Source organism: Ciona robusta, chromosome 2 (genome assembly GCF_009617815.1).
Source record: "Ciona robusta chromosome 2, ASM961781v2".
NCBI classification, from domain to species: Eukaryota; Metazoa; Chordata; class Ascidiacea; order Phlebobranchia; family Cionidae; genus Ciona; species Ciona robusta.
This window is the reverse complement of record NC_143236.1, coordinates 4,369,899-4,389,360: the sequence shown is the minus strand read 5'-3', so window position 1 is coordinate 4,389,360 and position 19,462 is coordinate 4,369,899. Positions and strand designations below refer to the sequence as shown.

General features: G+C 36.3%; 4 protein-coding genes across 10 annotated transcripts; 3 read left to right on the top strand and 1 right to left on the bottom strand.

The window, feature by feature from the left end:
* Positions 1-62: 62 nt before the first annotated feature.
* On the top strand, positions 63-9,796 carry LOC149740342 (proton-coupled amino acid transporter 1-like). 7 transcript variants are annotated; one of them, XM_089871731.1, is made up of 11 exons: positions 63-203; positions 3,784-3,887; positions 4,398-4,472; positions 4,701-4,877; positions 5,162-5,345; positions 5,905-6,081; positions 6,726-6,821; positions 7,233-7,402; positions 7,457-7,626; positions 8,464-8,635; positions 8,804-9,796. In XM_089871731.1, the coding sequence occupies exons 2-11, from the start codon at positions 3,826-3,828 to the stop codon at positions 9,078-9,080; spliced, it is 1,560 nt and encodes a 519-aa protein (XP_089727857.1). In that variant the 5' UTR covers positions 63-203; positions 3,784-3,825; the 3' UTR covers positions 9,081-9,796. The 7 variants fall into 7 exon arrangements, with proteins under 7 accessions (XP_089727857.1, XP_089727860.1, XP_089727858.1 ...); XM_089871734.1 differs by lacking the exon at positions 7,457-7,626 and adding an exon at positions 7,890-8,050 and having other exon boundaries at positions 64-203; XM_089871732.1 differs by having other exon boundaries at positions 80-218.
* Positions 9,797-10,313: 517 nt separating this feature from the next.
* On the bottom strand, positions 10,314-12,068 carry LOC149740341 (uncharacterized). The gene is made up of 2 exons (XM_089871772.1): positions 11,872-12,068; positions 10,314-11,180 (listed from the first exon to the last, which is right to left on the bottom strand). The coding sequence occupies exons 1-2, from the start codon at positions 11,942-11,944 to the stop codon at positions 10,678-10,680; spliced, it is 576 nt and encodes a 191-aa protein (XP_089727898.1). The 5' UTR covers positions 11,945-12,068; the 3' UTR covers positions 10,314-10,677.
* Positions 12,069-12,960: 892 nt separating this feature from the next.
* On the top strand, positions 12,961-16,556 carry LOC149740340 (glutathione S-transferase omega-1-like). The gene is made up of 5 exons (XM_089871769.1): positions 12,961-13,164; positions 14,582-14,672; positions 14,818-14,926; positions 15,181-15,400; positions 15,781-16,556. Exons 2-5 carry the CDS (start codon positions 14,630-14,632, stop codon positions 16,144-16,146), a joined length of 738 nt encoding a protein of 245 aa, XP_089727895.1. The 5' UTR covers positions 12,961-13,164; positions 14,582-14,629; the 3' UTR covers positions 16,147-16,556.
* A 99-nt stretch (positions 16,557-16,655) lies between these two features.
* Positions 16,656-19,282, top strand: LOC149740339 (glutathione S-transferase omega-1-like). Its single transcript, XM_089871768.1, has 5 exons — positions 16,656-16,766; positions 17,100-17,197; positions 17,411-17,519; positions 18,092-18,314; positions 18,727-19,282. The coding sequence occupies exons 2-5, from the start codon at positions 17,152-17,154 to the stop codon at positions 19,099-19,101; spliced, it is 753 nt and encodes a 250-aa protein (XP_089727894.1). The 5' UTR covers positions 16,656-16,766; positions 17,100-17,151; the 3' UTR covers positions 19,102-19,282.
* Positions 19,283-19,462: the final 180 nt, after the last annotated feature.

The window sequence follows — 19,462 nt, the reverse complement described above, 5'->3', positions numbered from 1 at the left end:
TGAGTAAAGAGTAGCACTTGCCACTTAGGTTACGTCATGCAAAACGTTGTGGGCAACACTGCATGAGCTGTCACGTCACTTCGTCCAATTTTTTTTTATTTTTTTTGCCCCAAAATTCCGTCGCCTGTTCATGTGGGATTCATGGATTATTGAGTTTTTCCAGGGGATGTGCTGCATTTTACAGAAGAATTGAAATATAAACGGTGAGCGCACGTAGGGTAAGAACCAAAAAGTATTGACAAATATGCAGTGTTTACAACATTCCTATTCTATGTCTTATATATAAATAAATATACCTATTAAAAATGGTGGTGCTAGTGAAGAATCCTATACCCCCACGCCCCACCTTATTAGCCAACCACTAACCCCTAACTCCTAAACCCACTAACCCTCTTACCACCAGCCTCTAATCGAAGACTTTCCACCAGCCCATTTTGCTGTGTACCGAAGGATTCTTCTCTAATGCCAAAATGTTTTATATTTAATGGATTTGAGTGTGTTATGAAAGCTCTAATATATCTATAATGGTTGTTTAATGTATATTTACAAGTGGTGTTTTATAAACTATGCATTAAATCAATTCATCAAGCATTTGTTTTTGTTTCCTAAAGTTAACTTCATTATTTTATATGGTCTGCTATTGTGCTTTTGACAAATAAGTAATATGTGGATAAGCATACTAATAGTAACATACAATAAAACTAATCCACAAGGACCACAAGGGTAAAATTTCATCATGACTTTGATTATAGGCCATATATATTATAACGTTTATTTCACTTACAGTCAAACAAATACCCCATTTTTCATACACCGTACTTTGCTTTGGAAAAATATTTGTTTTGTTACCCAAACCATGTCATGTGAGGGGTTTATTGACATTACGTGACAAAGGTTACGAAGCTAGATTGTTCATTACACATCCTCATTTGTTCTATGTGTCTTAGTCTTACTGTATGAATAAGACAGTTTAACTGACACAGTGGATACAAATTACACTTGACTTGGCCTGAATATATTGTACCAGTGAAGATTGGCATTCACTAATAGTAGAGACATTTAAAATATGCTGTGTTATTAACTTTTTAAAGTTTTACCTTTATTTGAATATCTGTGTTATTTAACTATTTTAATAAACAGTGTTGTTGTTTTGCATGATTGGTACATATATATTGCTTGTGAAGTAACAATTTGTTGGTGTTTACAATAATTGCAAAACTTAATCTGTTTTATGATGTATTTCACCCAGCTCCATGTCACCATGTGTTCACTAACATGTTCAGCCATTTTGGATACTGAGAATTTCAGTGCCATTTATTATTAGATGATGACAATAGAACGGCTCCTGGTTCCATGCATTGTTTATAAATGAATAAGCAGCATCAGCAATTGCATTGTTATACTATAACTTCGTGCGTTGCCTGAATCTTTGCGCCATGTAACCTAAATTTTCTGTTTGATTTTCCCTACAATGCCGCAAGACATTCTTCGGGTGCAACAGTCCAAGGTTCATAATAATGGTGTAAACGTGGGCGTTAAAGTATGTACGTCTATGCTTTCACATCTTTGTTTCGTTTCTAATCAACGCGCGCACACGTAATGGTGCAAGTTTCACTTAAGTTTTGACGTCTATGACGGATAGTTTGTACAGATATGTGGTAATGCACTATGCAATGCCTTAAACCACACTTCACTGTATGTAGGCGTGGCGTAGATTACTCCAGACAAAAGAGACCGTACGTAGACGTAGCACAAGTCTGGTAACATTTACACCGTTCCAATTAGGTTTACACAGAATATACGTTTGCTGATGGAAATGCCTTAGAATCTTTGTTACATAAAAATGAAAAGAAACTTCATAATTATAAGTCGAAATCACATTAAATAATCACTAATACTAATCCAAACGATCACCCCCGTCATGCAAAACAAACACGTATTATTATTATTATTAAATTCTTGCGTCAAGTGATCTTTGTTTAATTTGCTGTAAGTTGGTTTTGCAGCGTATATGTGTAACGTAAATGATTAAACTTTAATGGACCTATGTTATGTTTATCATAACGCGCTGTTGCGCCGGAAATATCTACAGCGTGGGCAGTGGCATTTGTAAACAACATATTAATTTCGCGTTCCGTGCAACTGTTTTATATATTCACTACTGGGTATTTGATAGAAGTTAAACCTCTAATTTGGTGTAAAACTAATGTGTAGACGTTAATGTTGTATTAATTAGATAGACTATGTATCGCAGCTGCAGCATATTTCTTTTAATCATGCCATTCGAGTCTATTAAACGACTCGTCTTCCCGTTAAGTTTAACCAATTGCGAAAAACACTGCATGCTCGCTACTATAGTTACAGTTGCTTGCATTTGCATTTGAATTTGTTCCGTGGGAATTTAGTGGTTTGTGTAATTGTGAGGATGAGTTACAACACTGTAGTGTTTGTGGGCGGCTGGGACAATCTGATTGTCGACGTTTTATAATTGCTTAGTGTTGTGAATCACATGCATTTTTCTTGACGATCCCCGCTTATTGAATAAGAAGAAGGAAATACAGAACATACTTTGCGACGCTGTTGCGACCTTTGGTTAACCGATCGCCTAATGACGTCATGCTTGTCATTTTGAAAACACAACTCGTTGCGACATCAACGAGCTAAACGCTACCGCCGCGTGGAAATTTACAAGTTGACTCTCTCTCTCTTGCTCTATTTGCACAGTCGGTTTCTTCCTACCGCATTACAAAACAAACCAATAAATTGAACAAGAAGTTCCTGTTTGAGACAGAAGTTGCACACCAATGTTCTTATGAAATACGAATGCTTACTTTTTAGACGAAATCGAAAAGGAACATTTTAGGACTAGGTTAACATCGTCGTAGCCGTGAAGAAGGAGAACAGTTCTAGCTTTCTCGATCATTTCTTTGTTACGCCGGCCTTTTTTCCGCCTCTTCATGAAAGAGCAGACAGTGCCAGATACCTTTGTTATATACCTGATTACGTTGTGTTGGTGTGGTATTGGTAACAAGAGGAAATGGAAGATAACAGCGTCAGTGTAAACGTATGTATCAGAGCAATTACATGGGAAATATACAGTACCTATTTTCACCCTTGACCAAATGTCGTAACTTGCTATTTTGTTAGTTGCAAAACCAACCTGATTAAAACGTATAGACAACAATATTGGAGCAGGGGCATTGAACAGTGTTTTATCTGCAGTGTTTATATATTTTGTCAAGTTTACATTGTTTAGTCCATTTAGAATAACATAGGGTCAGTTAACACTTCAGATTGCAGAATTTCTTTTATCTTTGGGGTCTGTGTAAACAAATGCAACTTTCTGTAGCCTAACATTTCCATTGAGTTCATTCTTAGTTTCTTATTATGTACAGGAACCTCATATTACTTCCTATATGTTTATCAGTTCATCTACGTTTTTGCTTAGTCCACTTTAAAAACTATGTTAAGTGGTCGATTATTTTCTTTTAACATGTTTGTAATAACTTTGTGTGTTAAAACAATTCAAGCCCTTATGTGGTGCTGGTAAACAATCTTTCCCAAGGTTATGTGCTAACTCTTAAACATAACAACCAACTCATAACCTGTATAGTCTCTAACCTGTAAGTCCTATATAACCACTTGCCACTGCCTATTACTAATAAGTTTAACTGCTAACTAACAAACTTAAACACTTTCCACCAGGCTAATCTCAGTAATTTGTAACGTACTGGAAGATTCATTATTAGCGTAAAGGGTCATGTATTGTTCTTGCTATTCCAGGTATCAAGTAGACAGCATACTTCCTACAATACATTTGGTAATATGGTGAACAATCAGCATACACCGCTTCTTAATTCATCAGATGATGATAATAATGACAACAGGTTGGTCAGCTTAAGCATAAACCTAGGATTTATTTTCAAACAGACTGTGGTCCAACTGTGTTAGGCCAAACAAAGCAATAAGCGTTTGTTTCCTTCGAATTAAACTTCTTTTTGTAGCACTGCCTCTGTGTTTATGTTTTGTAAACTGTTCGGTATAATAGGAACGTTGCATTTAATAATAATGTATATATACAGTTTATCCAACTGCGAGATAAATCAATTGTTTGTTAGTTTAACTTGTTTATTTCTAGTTATGCAAAATCCTATAACTTCATTTTGTGGAAAAGCAATAAAGTAATTTCCTGTTTCCTATAACTTTGTTCATAAGGGTTTGACAAGTTCCATAGGATTCTCTCAGCAAGCTGTTATAAACAGTTCTTTAGATATAAACAGTTCTTTGTATAAAAAATTGTTAGAAACAAAACTTTTCTTAACTTTTTACCAAAACAGTAATTAAGGGACAGTTTCATAAGTGTGAAGTTTTTTAGTTAATTTATTTTCCCATTTAAGGGATTCGAACTATAATGACGAAGAAATAGATGTATCAATTCTTGATAGGCGGCATGTCAATCCCAATGCAACATCGTAAGTGATTGATTTCTTTACTTTCCTCTTGTGTCTATAATCTGTGTGTAAGTGGAGGAAACAGAGAAGAAGAAAGCGAAGTAGCAGCAGATGTTAATCCAGCATAGAAGTTGTCGTGACTACATTTGTATTTAGCTGCTGTTTTAGTAGGAATAGTTGGGTGGTGAGCAGTAATTAAAATAAAACAACTGTTCAATTTGGTTAATGTTCTGCTGTCATGTCGTGCAGTGATGCAGCCACACTTATGCACTTACTGAAAGGCAACATTGGCACGGGACTTCTTGGACTTCCGTGGGCAATATGGCATGCTGGGCTTGTACTTGGACCCGTGCTCTTGGTTGTGATGGCAATAGTTTGTGTGCATTGCATGCACCTTCTCGTTAAATGCTCTAAGCACTTCTGCAGGTTAGTGGTTGATAAAATTTTGCTGTTTAATGATTGCATAGTATAATACAGGGCAATAAAACCCATATTGTGCCACGCTACATAGAATAGTTTAATACGAGCTATTGTAAGATTGTTAATATTATCTCCCTACTTATATGAATAAACAACATGCATAGAAAGTAAAAACCTAGTTCTTTTAGTAAATTATCATAATTATACATATGTTATAGTTGCCTTTAGTTAGTCTACAGTACATTAGGTTGCCCAAATTACACAAAATGACAAATTTATTTCATTTATAGGAAATATGGCGTTCCATCCATGGATTATTCCACAGTCATGACACATGCTGTGAGAAACGGACCCATCCACTCCTTGCATAAATATGCTGACAAATCTCGTTACATAGTTGACACTTTCCTTATGATCACGCAACTGGGCTTCTGTTGTGTGTATTTTGTATTCATGGGTCAAAATATACGGCAGGTAAGATCTTACACCAATATTTATAGCTAGGTTGTACTTGCTCTAACCGGAGCGCGTTTTAACGACTGTCGATTGGATGTTGACTTTTTAACGACTGTCGTTTTAATGTTGATTTCCTTCTCTTCGTTTTTATAATAAATTGATCTTCTCAATCGCTTAAAACTATTTAAAGCACACATTGTAAGCAGTCACTTTGCGCATAACATTAGAAATTGATAAACTTAATATTATTAAAGTTGGGTGTCGTTCTAATACCTTTAGTTGATACATTATAAAGAGTAATTAAATAGGACAGCACGAAATATGTCAATGTTTACCTTTATTTATAATGCCGCCTAACTCACCAAACTATATGTATAATTACCTTAGTTTGTTGTAAGAAGGTATTATCACAACAAAATAAGGTATATTTATAAATATATATATATATATACATTTAGTTTGCTTGTTTAGTAAGAAAAAGTCAAACTTTAAATGGAGGCAGTTTTCTTACTATCCCAATGACTGCAATATTACCCTATATAACAATCTTACAAAATTCGCATTGATTTCCTTTCAGGTAGTTGCACATTATTGGCAACACACACCGGATGCACGTGTTTTTATGGCAGTTATTTGTATTCCCATCATATTACTATCATTCATAAGATCTCTAAAAGTTCTGGCATGGTTTTCAGTGATAGCTAATATCCTTACAGTGGTGTCACTTGGAATCATATTTAGGTTTATTATACCGGTAAGCGTAAGTTATAGTATTATGTGTTGGACTATTAAAAAACATATATTTTTGTTCTATTTTCTCGTCCTATTTGGGAGTAAACATGAACTTATAAAGAAGAATAAATCCTATCACGATGACTCCATTGTTAATTGTTTAAAACATGATAAAGATATTTGAATATTATGTTCTAAAGGTGTCCCGTCTTTCTCCACCCCCTATATTTAAAAATTATTTTCTTGCTTTAGCATTAATAATCAATTAATATATAACTGTGGCGACTAAAACTTAGTCGGTCACATTCGGTATTGCGTAATTACTGTCCTGTGTTATTTGCCTATCGCCATTGCGTAATTACAGACAATACCTTCTTCTATTACCGTACTCTCTCAATTGCCTTTTTCTTACTGTTGCCGTTTGCGCACACGAAAGTGTGAAGTCTAACCACTCTAATAAAATCGATGTTGGACACAACATCGCTATAATCGCTACACAACGAGATATACTTCATTCAGAGTATAAGTCCTTTAACTTCCTAAGCTGCTAACTTTTAATATACGTCATAATAATATAATCCTAAGTAATCCTAATGAATACATAATACATTAAAATCCACTTAAATTTTGTTAACTTCCTAACACGATGCTTATATATTATTGTAGGGGCTTACCACTGTTAACAGACCATTGGTAGCAAATGTAACTTCCATTCCAATGTTCTTTGGAACTGCTGTATATGCTTTTGAAGGAATTGGAGTGGTAAGTTTAGATTAATTTATTATGAATGTAACAGACATAAGTGCCAAACCTGGGGTGGAAAACTTGCAGGCCAACCTTTTTCTTTCTAAACGGCAACTTTTTTAGGCGACAATTTTTTTTTCTAAATGGAACTTTAAGCCATAATCAGTAAACGCCAGTTTTTACAGAATTGTCTGTCTAGCTACCCCTGCCTTTTTTGAATTTTAAGAAGTTTGACACCTTTTTTGTATATAATAGTAAATGTTATTTTTTCGCTATATGGTAGTAAATGTTATTTGCTATATAATAGAATGAAGTATGATGTTCTGATTTCTTGTCCTCAATCTATTAAAGTTCAGGCTTATCCAATACTTTTTTAAAATTTCTATGCAGTGTTGCCTTTTTATTTAATTTTCCATTCTCTAATGTCAGATTCTTCCAATTGAGAACGAAATGCGCAACCCAGAGCATTTCCCTACAGTACTGAATGTTGGGATGTCACTTGTATCCACCCTCTACCTTTCAGTTGGGGTGGTGGGCTATTTACAGTACGGACCTTCAATTTGTGGCAGCATCACGCTCAATTTGAACAACGCAGACCCGTAAGCATCCAAAACATGCACTTTCTGTGGTATTTTAATCATATTATCTCCCAGGTTGTGCCAAAGTGTGAAAATAATGCTTGCACTTGTCATGGTGGCAACATATGCCATCCAGTTTTACGTTCCAATTGAGATAATTTGGCCTAAAATAAAGCGACGTTTCATGCCTAGTAACCAGCTGTCGTGGGAGCTCTTATTCCGTACATTTCTCGTCATGTTTACATGTAAGAATAGCAAGGGTGACATCTATAGTTGCACGCAGCTAATCACTGCAGCATGGGTTTTGCTGGTTTGCTGCTAACCACTAATAGCAGTAGTAGAATAACGCAGTTATGCACAGTGTGGATTCATGCAAATTTCGTTTTGAATTTTCTTTTTCACAAAGCTAGCGTCGTACTTTTTTTTCTTATATCGTGTTTTGTTATCCCATATCATTGTAGAATCGCTCGACAATTGGCCAGGTAACTTTACTAACTATTCATTGTAGCCTTGCTCAATCGGTGAAAATTCTTTACTCGTGTACGATACTTATTGGCTGGCTGCTGCAGATGTATGTACCAATGCAGCTTCTCCAACCATGGCTGCAGAGGCAGTCATGGACAAGAGTGAAGGAGGCAGTTATCAGGTTCCTATTCACCATATTCACCTGTGAGTGCACTCCCCTCTGTACAAGAGAGACTCTGGTCGCTTCAGTTATCTACTGTGTTTACTGTTAGATATACACTCTGTTACAGACCTATGCATGGCAGCTTTCAGAGAAGACATTTTAATAAATGTTATGCTGCTATTTAAATATGAATAGTTAGTGCCAAGCGAAACATTCTGTTGGCCAGAATGCTACTTTATGTCGTGGTTTGTTAGTTCTGTTATGTTGCACGAATTTTGTATGTTTCCCTAGCCTGTTGTTATTCTTTGTCTTGTGTATTATGTGCATGATAGTAGCAATAGCAAGCATGGCTTGGTGGTTGGTAATGGATTGTAGCGGAACCCGCATGTTTTGCATGTTTTAGATGTCAAAACTTAAAAACAGCACATATTTTAACACCATGTAACTCATTTAGGTTCTTGTGCAATAGCAATTCCAAACTTGGGTGACTACATCTCGCTTATCGGGGCATTCTCGTCCTCCTTCCTTGCTCTTATTTTACCCCCAATAATTGAACTTCTCACGTTTTCAAGCCAATCAGAAGTGGGAGATCAAGAACCATTGGTGGAAAAAGTTGTTTCAAAAAGGTGAGGATTATTTTGATTCGACTGTTTTATTAAAGTTCTGTTGTTTTTAACATAACGTGTTTCATGACAAAATATTTTAAATTTTTTTATTAATTTACCACCCAAACCTTTGAAGAATAATTACGCAAAAACTATATAAAAATTGATCAAAAATTCCATACTCAACAGAACATCTCTTTCGAAACTTCAAATCTTAAAAAACGTTGTCATCGTTGTGTTCGGCTTCTCTGGCTTTGTTGCTGGCACCATTGTCTCGGTGAAAGCAATAGTAAAGGATCTCAGCAGCAGTGACACCACCAGTGTTTGCAATGGCAATGACCACCATATGACAATACCCTACACAAACTACACAACGCCTTCTTATACCACCCAGCCTTACAGCACACCATCGTACTTTCCAACATCCGCACCAGCTGGCTTACTGAACACTACCACTTCTACTTAAACCATCCATTTCACAAGTTGTGCCGCAGCTACACTTCAAAATAGTGTTCTGACCGCAGAATCCGATTACGTACTATTACCATTGAGTGGTTATGTGCTGCTGTTGGCTGTGATACAGTATTGAATTTACTTTCAACAAGGTTAGAAACTCTTTGCTGGGTATATGTGGCAAGCACAAAAGATATGTATTTATTTCGTTTTAAAGAGTTTTATTTTTCAGTTGAGTGCAATATTTCGCATAGTCCTTAAGCAAGTGAGCAACACCTAAAGTTATTTTGGTCGTCAATATCACCACGTGTGTTATTTATGTGTATATGAAACTCTTTAGTACAAGTTTAACTGAACATTAGGTAATTTTTTCCTTTCTTCTCATTGCTCATTTTACTGAAACTGAATTTTAATTCCTTTTTATTGTTCTTTCTAACTAGTACTAGAATACAAAGTTAAAATACAAATATTTTTAACGCTTGCCAACTTCCAACGCCTTAAAATTGTTACATGTACATGTTAAACGCAACTTTAATGTTCGTTCCAAATTCAGACACATCAATTATAAAATTGTTTGCTCACTCGTTATTGAAGTATCGTTTGCTTTTCGAACAAATGTATTTATAGCAGGTAACCTGCTGTGTTTTCATTCTCACTGTTGCTGCTTGCGGACTGAGTGTTGTCCTTTCTGTGGACGATTCGTTGCAAATAAAAATGGGTGAACATGAACTGTGAATGTAATACTGACTACGGGTTACTGTCATCATCTAAAATACATATTTTGGGACCATTTTTAAATAATAACGTCGATTTGTTACAGTCGCGGCGCTTTGGTTATTTAGTTTTGTAAATGTTCTTTGTTTACTACCAAATGGTAACGAGAAAAAAGAATGAAACAAGTTCCATCTTACCCTACTCTACTACATAGTAGGCTGGGGGGAGATGGGACGCCTTTTCATTCTATTTTCTCGTCCCATTTGGTAGTAAACAAAGAACATTCAAAGAAATATTAAACTGTATCTTCACGACTCCCATAGACCGTTGTTAATTGTTTAAAACACGATCAGGATATTTAAAAATTATCTGCTAAAGGTGTCCCATCTTCCCCTACCCCACTATAACATATTTAGCAATGCTGATTTACAGATGGCGGTAAGCTAGTCAGGACCTACTGAAATGAAACATTTATTCGGAATTGGGTTGTTACTTTGCATGGGTTTCGAGTCACGCACTTTCTTGTCACGTGTCTAGTACTCAGCAGCGAACTGTGTATTGTATTTACTATTTAGATAACAAGAATCTTCTCATAGCAATACACTTTAAAGAACGTGTAAACAAGACGAGTGTCGTTTGTAAGTACGAACATAGTATTATCATTGTCACATTATGTTTATTGGGGCTTTTACAGTTATTACGCTGCAGTTGACGCAGATAGAAATGTATATAAGCATTTCGAATTTTACAAAGTTTAATATTTCAACATTTTTATGATTGAGAATTGTATAAAAGAAACATTAAACGTTACGGTTTTGTAACTGCAATACAAAGAAACTTTGTTTGAAATGTTTGTAAGTGAAATATATACACGACATTCATTCAAATAGGCACATTTATGGCCTTTCTTTGACGAAATTTTTTCCAGTAAATTCGGAGTTGACAAAAGTGGATCCGGAAAAATCACCATCAATAAACTCGGATGTTGCGAAACTCGATCCAAGAAACTCGGAACCGCTGAAGTCGGAGCTGTTGAATGCAGATGAAGCAAACGTTGATCCACGGAATGAGGAACCGGTAAAATCTGCCCCGTTGTATTTCGAATGGGTGAAATCTGACCCTGTGAACTCTGAGCCTGAAAAGTCGCTTCCGGAGAAATCTGAGAATGAGAAGTCTGATCCTCGGAAGTGGGAACCTGAGAACAAAGCACCTCCGAAGTCAGAAACGCTGAAGGTGCATCCGTTAAAATCACACCCTCGAAAGTCGGAACCCCCAAAGTCGGAAAAAGTGAAATTTGCTCCGATGAAGTTGCTGCCACGCAAGTCGGCCCCGACAAACTTCGAAAAGCTGTGGTCAACTCCAAGGAAAGATTGGCCTCTCCTATCTTCCCCGCTGTAATCTGAGAAAAAAACGACGCTTAAGCTCTTTCAACTATTCGTTGCTCCGTAATATGTGATATTGACAGATTTTAATTTTTACATTATAAATGTATTGTGGGGTGGGTCTCGTTTAAAACATGTTGCTGGTCGCCAATTATAAGATATACACCTTTTTAGTGTGTTTTAGTAGGACCTTTTTTGTGTGTTTTAGTAGGCTATATTTATTGAAGATTTGAAAAGAAATGGTCTAGTTCTAGTATACAAATTGGTTGCAAAACCAAAAAACGTCTAATTTTTATATTTTTTAAATGTAGGACAATATGTGCTTAAGGGTCCCAACTTCCTTCATTCTACTATATATATAGTAGGGTGGGGGAAGATGGGACACCTTTTCGTTTAGTTTTCTCTTTCCATTTGGTAGTAAACAAAGAACATTCAATGAATTATAAAACCGTATCCTCACGACTTCCACAGACCGTTGTTAATTGTTTAAAATACGATCAGGCTATTTGGATATATGTATTAAAGGTGTCCCATCTTCCCCCACCCCACTATATATAATATCCGATTTGCTTTTTGAGGCTAAATGGTATAAAATACCTTATAAAATTCATAACTAACGCTATAAACAAATGACAACGTACATAGCCTACATACATTTTTATCGTGTGTACACGGTTTAGTATATTTAATATTATATAACACACATACCTGCAGTTGATACTTGAGAGACCACTGCAAACATTAACACGACCACTTGAAACATCACTTTGGTTGTTTCCATTATGAAACTAAAATATTTTTAAATTAAATTGCAAAAAATGACCAGATGCTGCGACGCTACCTTCACACAAGAGTTATCCTACAAGCAGACACTTTTTTATATAGCCTATAGTGGCAGGGTGGGTTTGTAGTGCCCCGCAGCAAAATGAGTGGAAATGATACGTTTTCATTTTTGTTAAACGGGCGTGTCAATCGGATCCGTCTCTACGACGCGAGACACGTAATATAATTCGACCGCCGATACTTCAACGTGTTAAGCACGTTTATATTATATTACGAAGTCTGTGTAGAATATAATCGTTTTGCAACGTAACTTATACACCAGCAGTACTTCTTGTCACACACATGTAGTAGGGTGGGGAAGACGAAACACTTTTTATAGCACATAACATCCGAATATCTTGATCGTGTTTTAAACAATTAACAACGGTATAAGGAAGTCACGAAGAACGGTTTTATAAATCATTAAATGTTTTTTTACTGCCGAATGGGACGAGAAAATATAGTATGAAAAGGTGTCCTATCTTCCCCCACCCTATACTATATCATCGTTTTACAACGCACATTATTCACCAGTATATATATATATATATGCTGTAAGGCGTAAGCCGTAAAGCAATTTTTATTTTTTGAAAAAATGCTGCAGTATAGCCGTTGGCGTGATACGCCTATTACAAGGTATATATACACGGCCATACACGATACACCGTACAATTTTACTTTAATAATACTTTGACCAACAGGGATCAATTGCATGGTATGAGTAGCGCCGATTTCGTTCGACCCACTAAACCTGTTATTATATTATTAAATTTCGTAAGTTATTCCACATCACGCAGTTGCTGTTGTAAGGTAAATTACCACATAACAAGAAACTTAACCACGAACAGATGGTTTTCGCATTTTATTACATGTTTGCTTTAATGTTAAACTGATTGCATCACGTATATACTTTGACTAAAAAAATGTAATTAAACCAGCATTGCATGGAATAGTCATGTAAGTAGTTTTTCATATAGTTTCTATTACTTAAAGATAATTATGTAATGCAATACGTATAGATGGTCGATTCTTTGCGTGTCATGTATATCGGTTTCTTTGCAAAGATTATGCGTTGCGATTTTTTTTCGTTTTTGTCTCAGTTTGGCAAATATTACTTGAACCGCAGTTGGCAAACAAAATATAAATTATTGAACATCGTCATCTCTCAGTTGGAACTAGGTAAGTAATCACTATTTGTTCGTTTCAATTTTTTGCCCATATACGGAAATGTCTTAGAATGCTGGTTGACCAAATCAGGCAAGCATATGATGTTTCGATGCTTTTTTAAACTTTCTTTGTTTACGTGTGTCTATAAACCTGTATCGTCCAATTATTGCGCATTTTCTTTTGTTCCTATTACAGTTTCCGCTTTACAGACCTATTTTCAAAACTAAAGTATTGGTTACGATTAAAACATTGGTTTTATATAGACATTTAAAACTAATTTTAATGTTTCTCATCGCCTAAGTAGTGAGCAATTACCGTTTTTACTGCGGGTAATAATTAATACATAGCGGGGCCTGTGATTAACATGCATAGGATCAAGAAAATATGCGCACGGTAGTGGATTATGTGTTGATAGATTTTTGTCGTGTATTTATACGCGGTCCGCACAGTATTGAATTGTGGTGATTTTACTGCACATACACTTACGTAAAAGCTTTGGGGTATGTAAATTTTAGGGTGGGGGAAGATGCGACAGCATTAACACATCATATACAAATATCCTGTTGATCGTATTTTAAACAATTAACAACGGTCTATATGGTAGTCGCGAGGATATGGTTGTATAATTGATTACTTCCAAATTGGAAGAAAATACAGAACAAAAAGTGTCCCATCTTACCCCACCCTACTATATTTTATTTTTTGCTGGTGTATGTATGATGTGTGAGCAATATATTTAAGGCAACAACAGTAAACGATTGAATTACGCAACATAACTCAACCGCAGTTAATATGAAAATGGTTGCAGAAAACCATTGTGTCATCATGACTTGCAATTTCTTTGTACGATCAAACTTGTTTTTCTTCTCCTCTACGAGTTTGTACATATGTTTCAAGTGCTTTCAACCAAGATAGTTCAGCCACATCTTTTTAACAAACGCTGCCAATTGCCTGAACGTTAAATGGTCCACCCGCTTCTAACGCATGATTTCCGTATAGGGAGATATTGCCAAATATAAGCATAAACCTCCCCATCGGATATCGTACCCGTTTGTTTGCCATGGTTTGTTTAACTAAGGGTATTCCCCGGATACGTCACGTTCATAAACAAGCCGTGGGTGTTTGTTATGAACCGTTTTGTGACCATATTTGAAGGCACGCTTGTAGAACAAGATATTTCCTATTACAGGAAGTGATTATATAACAAGAAGCGCAACCATTAGCAGTAGATTTTTGTTAAAGTACGACTGTGGCAAAAATATCAGAGTGACAAAGCATTTCTGCTGTTTCACGAACTTTTGATATTCTTAGACAGACCGGTCACGTTTGGGCTGAGTCTCATGAGTGGTTTAACGATACATAGAACTATACAGTCTGTAATAGACATTGCAGATTTGACAATCTTAATATAGAAAGTTGTATATTTTAGATTGCTGAAAGCTGATAAGTTTGCGTACAGAATAACATTGTAAACATCATGGTCGCTGAAAAAGGTGGAAACTCGAAGCACTTGAGACAGGGTAATTTTTTTACGTTAGTTTATTATTTACGTAAGTACACATACGCAAATGTACATGGACAGATAATTTGTACACACATTTGCAAACTCGAAAATATACACATGCGCATTTCTGTACACATTAGATACAACCATTGTATTTTTAGACTCGAAGGACCCGGAAGCGGCCGAGAATGACGTGGTGAGGGTTTATGGAATGAAGTTCTGTCCATTTACTCATCGCTTGAAACTTGTTCTTGCTGCAAAAGGCGTCGAGTGAGTTATACTGATGAAATGATTCGCTTTGCTTTAATTTTAATACGAAATAGGTGGGGTAAAATGGGTCATGTTTTCATTTTCGTTTTTCGTCCTATTTGGTAGTAAACAAGTAATATTCACAGAATTATATAACCTCTAAACGTTACTTGTTTTTTACAAGATTGGGAAATATAATGGATTTGAATGCTAACAGTATCCCACCTTACCCCACAGTACTATATTTAACAAAATCATTTGACATTTTTTAACAGCTATGAAATAATAAACATCAATCTGCAAAGTAAACCGAGCTGGTATTTTAAACGGGATCCCGAAGGAAAAATTCCGACGCTCGAACAGAATGGTAATTTGGTAATGGGATCGGACGTGGCATCAGCATACGTGGATGCTATGTACCCTGGGAAACAGCTTGTTACCACTAACCCACTAAAAGCTGCGCATGAGAAGATGCTGCTTGAACAATGGGCGAAAGTAAATTAAGTTTTTTTATACATAATTATTAATACTTAATATTTTTTAGATTTGTGGTAGTGGGGGAAATGGGACAGCTTTCTCTTTATATCATATTTAAAAGAACATTCAAACAACTATATGACTTATCCTCACGACTCCTAAATAAAGTTGGTAATTCTTTAAAACACGATTAGGATATTTAGATATTATGAGCTAAAGGTGTCCCATCTTCCCCACCCTACTATATAATCAGTGTTATATGGTATTTTTAGGATCCGTATAACCGCTTATCGGAGAAGTTTGGCTTGGTCCAGATGTGTTTCAATTAAGCGGGATTGACTGTATTGGCATCTTTTTAGGGTAATATATTTTAATTTTTATGCTGTCTTCTGTTTTAGTCAATTACTGGTTACCATAACTATGCCTTTGGGAAAGACGACAACAACGACAAGATTGTTGGACCCATGAAAGTGAAGGAAGGGTTTGAGAAGGTGGAGAAATATCTAAAGGAGAATGAAGGGCCGTTTATCTGCGGTTCGGAGCCTGGATTAACAGATTACATATTATACCCACATTTGGAAAGGATTGGTGCCCTGATTCCACTCGTTATCACCCAGTTTGACCATGTGAAAGCTTACTACGATAAGATGCAGGATGATCCAGCAGTACAGGCTTGCCGTATTTCGGACGAGCAGCACCGAGATTTCATTCACAGAGCTTGTGCTGGCGACATTGACGCGTGCGATATCGGGGTTGGGAAATAGACGCACGTCTGAAAAGCATTCTGTACAAAATCTTGTATATAATAATTATATCACTAAATGTATATAGTATGTTGGGAGAAGATGAGACACCGTTTCATTCTATTTTCTCGTCCCATTTGGTAGAAAACAAAAAATCAAGAATATTAAACCTGTATCCTAGCGACTTTCATAGACCGTTATTAATTGTTTAAAACTCGGTCAACATGTTTGAATATTATTTACTAAACGTGTCCCGTTTTCCCCCACCCTACTATGCATGCGTAATCTGTAAACGTACCGTGAACTCATATTATTCAGGTTTTGGTATGTGCAAAGCTAAGATGGTAGAATGTCATTCTGGTTGCAATCTTATTACTAAAAGTGTAATATCAATAATTGCGAAGTGCGCCAATAAACCAAATGCCGAAACACTTCCTTGCAGTTGCAAAGCCAGCAGGTGAATGATCTTTGGTAAAACGCTGTTTTCAGTACGCTTTGTTGACTATTCATTACGTCTCGTTGTGAGTGTGTGTGCTCTCGGTGGCTCGAGGAAATTCTACGAAGCACAGAAACTGAGTAATGATTGCCTTTGAACAGTGCGCGTGCTTCAATGAATCAGTCAGCTGCCTGTCGTCAGTGAAGTAAGTTGATTTTAGTTTTTGCCTAGGGTCTATTCTATAGATTGTAGGTTATAAATGCATTTGTGCGAACAGTATATGGTATGTCGTAATTGTTTGTTTTAGAGAATGCTCTTTTATCTAGCAAATTAGTTTTACAATCTCATAGCGATAGATGGTTGAAAATACGCATTTGTTTTAGGCAACATTGTTAGCTTCGATAAACCGGAAGTCGCTGTATGCAGTTTAAGGATATGCAGTGTCATGCCTGATACGTTGTGCCGTTGAGAGAAAGTGTTGTTTTATGACAAAGTATGCTGACGCTTTCGTTTTTAAATACACATTTTATTTTTATAGATCCAATTGAAGTAATAAGGTTTATCTAATTCAACATCAAACAAAAAGCAAAATGATTCAAGGAAGTGGCATGAGTAACTCAGTTCACCAAAAAGAAGGTAAGTTACAACTTAGACCAGACGGTGGCACAGGCTCAATGACAGCGAGCTGAGTGCACTCAACCGTAACACTATCAGTTCTGTTTGAGAATGTAACAAGAAACGCCGGTATACAAAATGTATTATTTAAACATAAATAGATGTGCATTAAAGAGCTGTAGGGAAGTCTGTTCTTTCCGGTTGTCATTATTGTGACATTTTTACGCCTTCTAGGTTCGGCAGAACCTGCACCACCAGCGAAAGGTGTGTTGCGAGTTTACGGAATGAAATTCTGTCCGTATGTTCAACGTCTCAAATTGGTTCTTGCTGCCAAAGGAGTCGCGTAAGTAAACAATTCAGGAATTACTTTAGCTTCGGTAAACAATTTAGCAATTCGTGTAAGTAAAACGGTGTAATTAACTTTTTTGTCCGGCGCCGTGGGTCAGTGGTTTAGGCGCCTGCATCGAGACCAAAGTGTCGCCGGTACGATGCTCGACGGCGGTACAAACACTGATTGGCGTACGTGTCCTTGGGCAACACACGTAACGGACATTGCTTCAACCCAGCAGTCACCAATGAGTTGTCCAAATTTTAAGCTATATCAAAAAAACAAAATCTATATCAAAAACAAGTGTTACCTCGTAAGCACATGAGGATAAAAAAATGATGCAAACAATACGCGTCTAAGTGCGATGCGGTGTCGCGGCACCGGTCACACAAAGGACTTAATAGGCTTTCCGGGTGTTAGGGTAGTGGGCCAAATCTGGCCTAAATCATAGGTCCTTGACAATGACCTCACCCATAAAGAATAAAAAAGGTAATAACGTAGTTGCAACAATGACTTTGGCACAGTATTTTAATTTTACCTCCATAAGTTTAGGAAAAAAAATGCATTCTATTGCTTTGCACTTGAAGGCACGAAACCATAAACATCAACTTACTGAGCAAACCGAAATGGTACTTTACCAAGAACCCAATGGGTAAAGTTCCCACTATCGAGATAGATGATGTTGTGATCTATGAATCGGATATCGTCTCAGAATACGTCGATGCGGTTTATCCTGGGCGAAAGCTGTGTACAACAAATGCGTTGAAATCCGCTAAAGAAAAAATGTTCCTGGTATATTGGGGCAATAATGTGAGTTGAAATATTGCTACCTGAGTTGAGTAAAATCTTTACTTTGATCAAAGTAAATTGAGTAGCTGCTGTTTACCATGCGTCGAACCCGTTCAAAATTTAGCGTTTAGATGGTGAAACCAAATTTTGCATTTTCAAAAGATAACCGCATTTATATAACAACATAGAGTAGGGTGGGGGGACATTGGACACTTTTTATCTTTATTTTCTCGTTCCATTAAGTAGTAAACAGAGATTATTCAAAGAAATATAAAACCGTATTCTCACGACTCCCATAGACCAATGTTAATTGTTTAAAATACAATCAGGATGTTTGGATATTATGTGTTAAAGGTGTCCCATCTTCCCCCATTCTACTATATATATATACATGCAAATTATCAATAATGAATACTCAATCATAATTTTTCAGTGCGTTGTCAATTACTACAAATACGCCAGAGAACTCAAAAATAATGATCAGGAAGCGAAAGATGCATTCTGCGCCCTGGTGAAAGAAGGCCTGGAAAAAACGGCCACATTCTTGGAAAACAATGGAACACCTTACATATGTGGGTCCCAACCTGGGTTAACCGATTACTTTCTTTACCCGCACCTTGAACGCATCAACGCTATTGTTCCAGTGGATTTAAAACAAATACCAAGAGTAAAAGCATATTTTGATGCCATGCAAGAAGACGAAGCTGTGAAGTCGTGTCGATTCTCGAACGAGCTGCATCTAGAGTTTATTAAGAAATATGTGACAGGCGACGTCGGAGCTTACGATATTGGACCTGTAGCTGAATAGCTATAATTTTCGCATTGTTGTGTTTACTATATATATTATTATTGTGAAAGTTAAAACACAGTTTAAAAGTAAAAAAAAGATACATAACTATTATAACAATGTCTAAAGGATAATTCGTTGGCAATAGAAGTACAGAACTTTTTTATGCTAAATGAAAAAATAAACGTTTATATTTCTTCTATTTTAACATCTGTTTTGTAGACGAGATATAGCTGGGAAAACCGATAAAACTATTTTGTTTTCACTATTGTTTGAGTACATACGACAGTATATAGTCAAAAATTATGTTGCATTCTTTTTTATATAGGCGAGTTCTTGTATGACTGTAAGTCCCGATTTGTTCTGTTACGCAGCGCGAGAT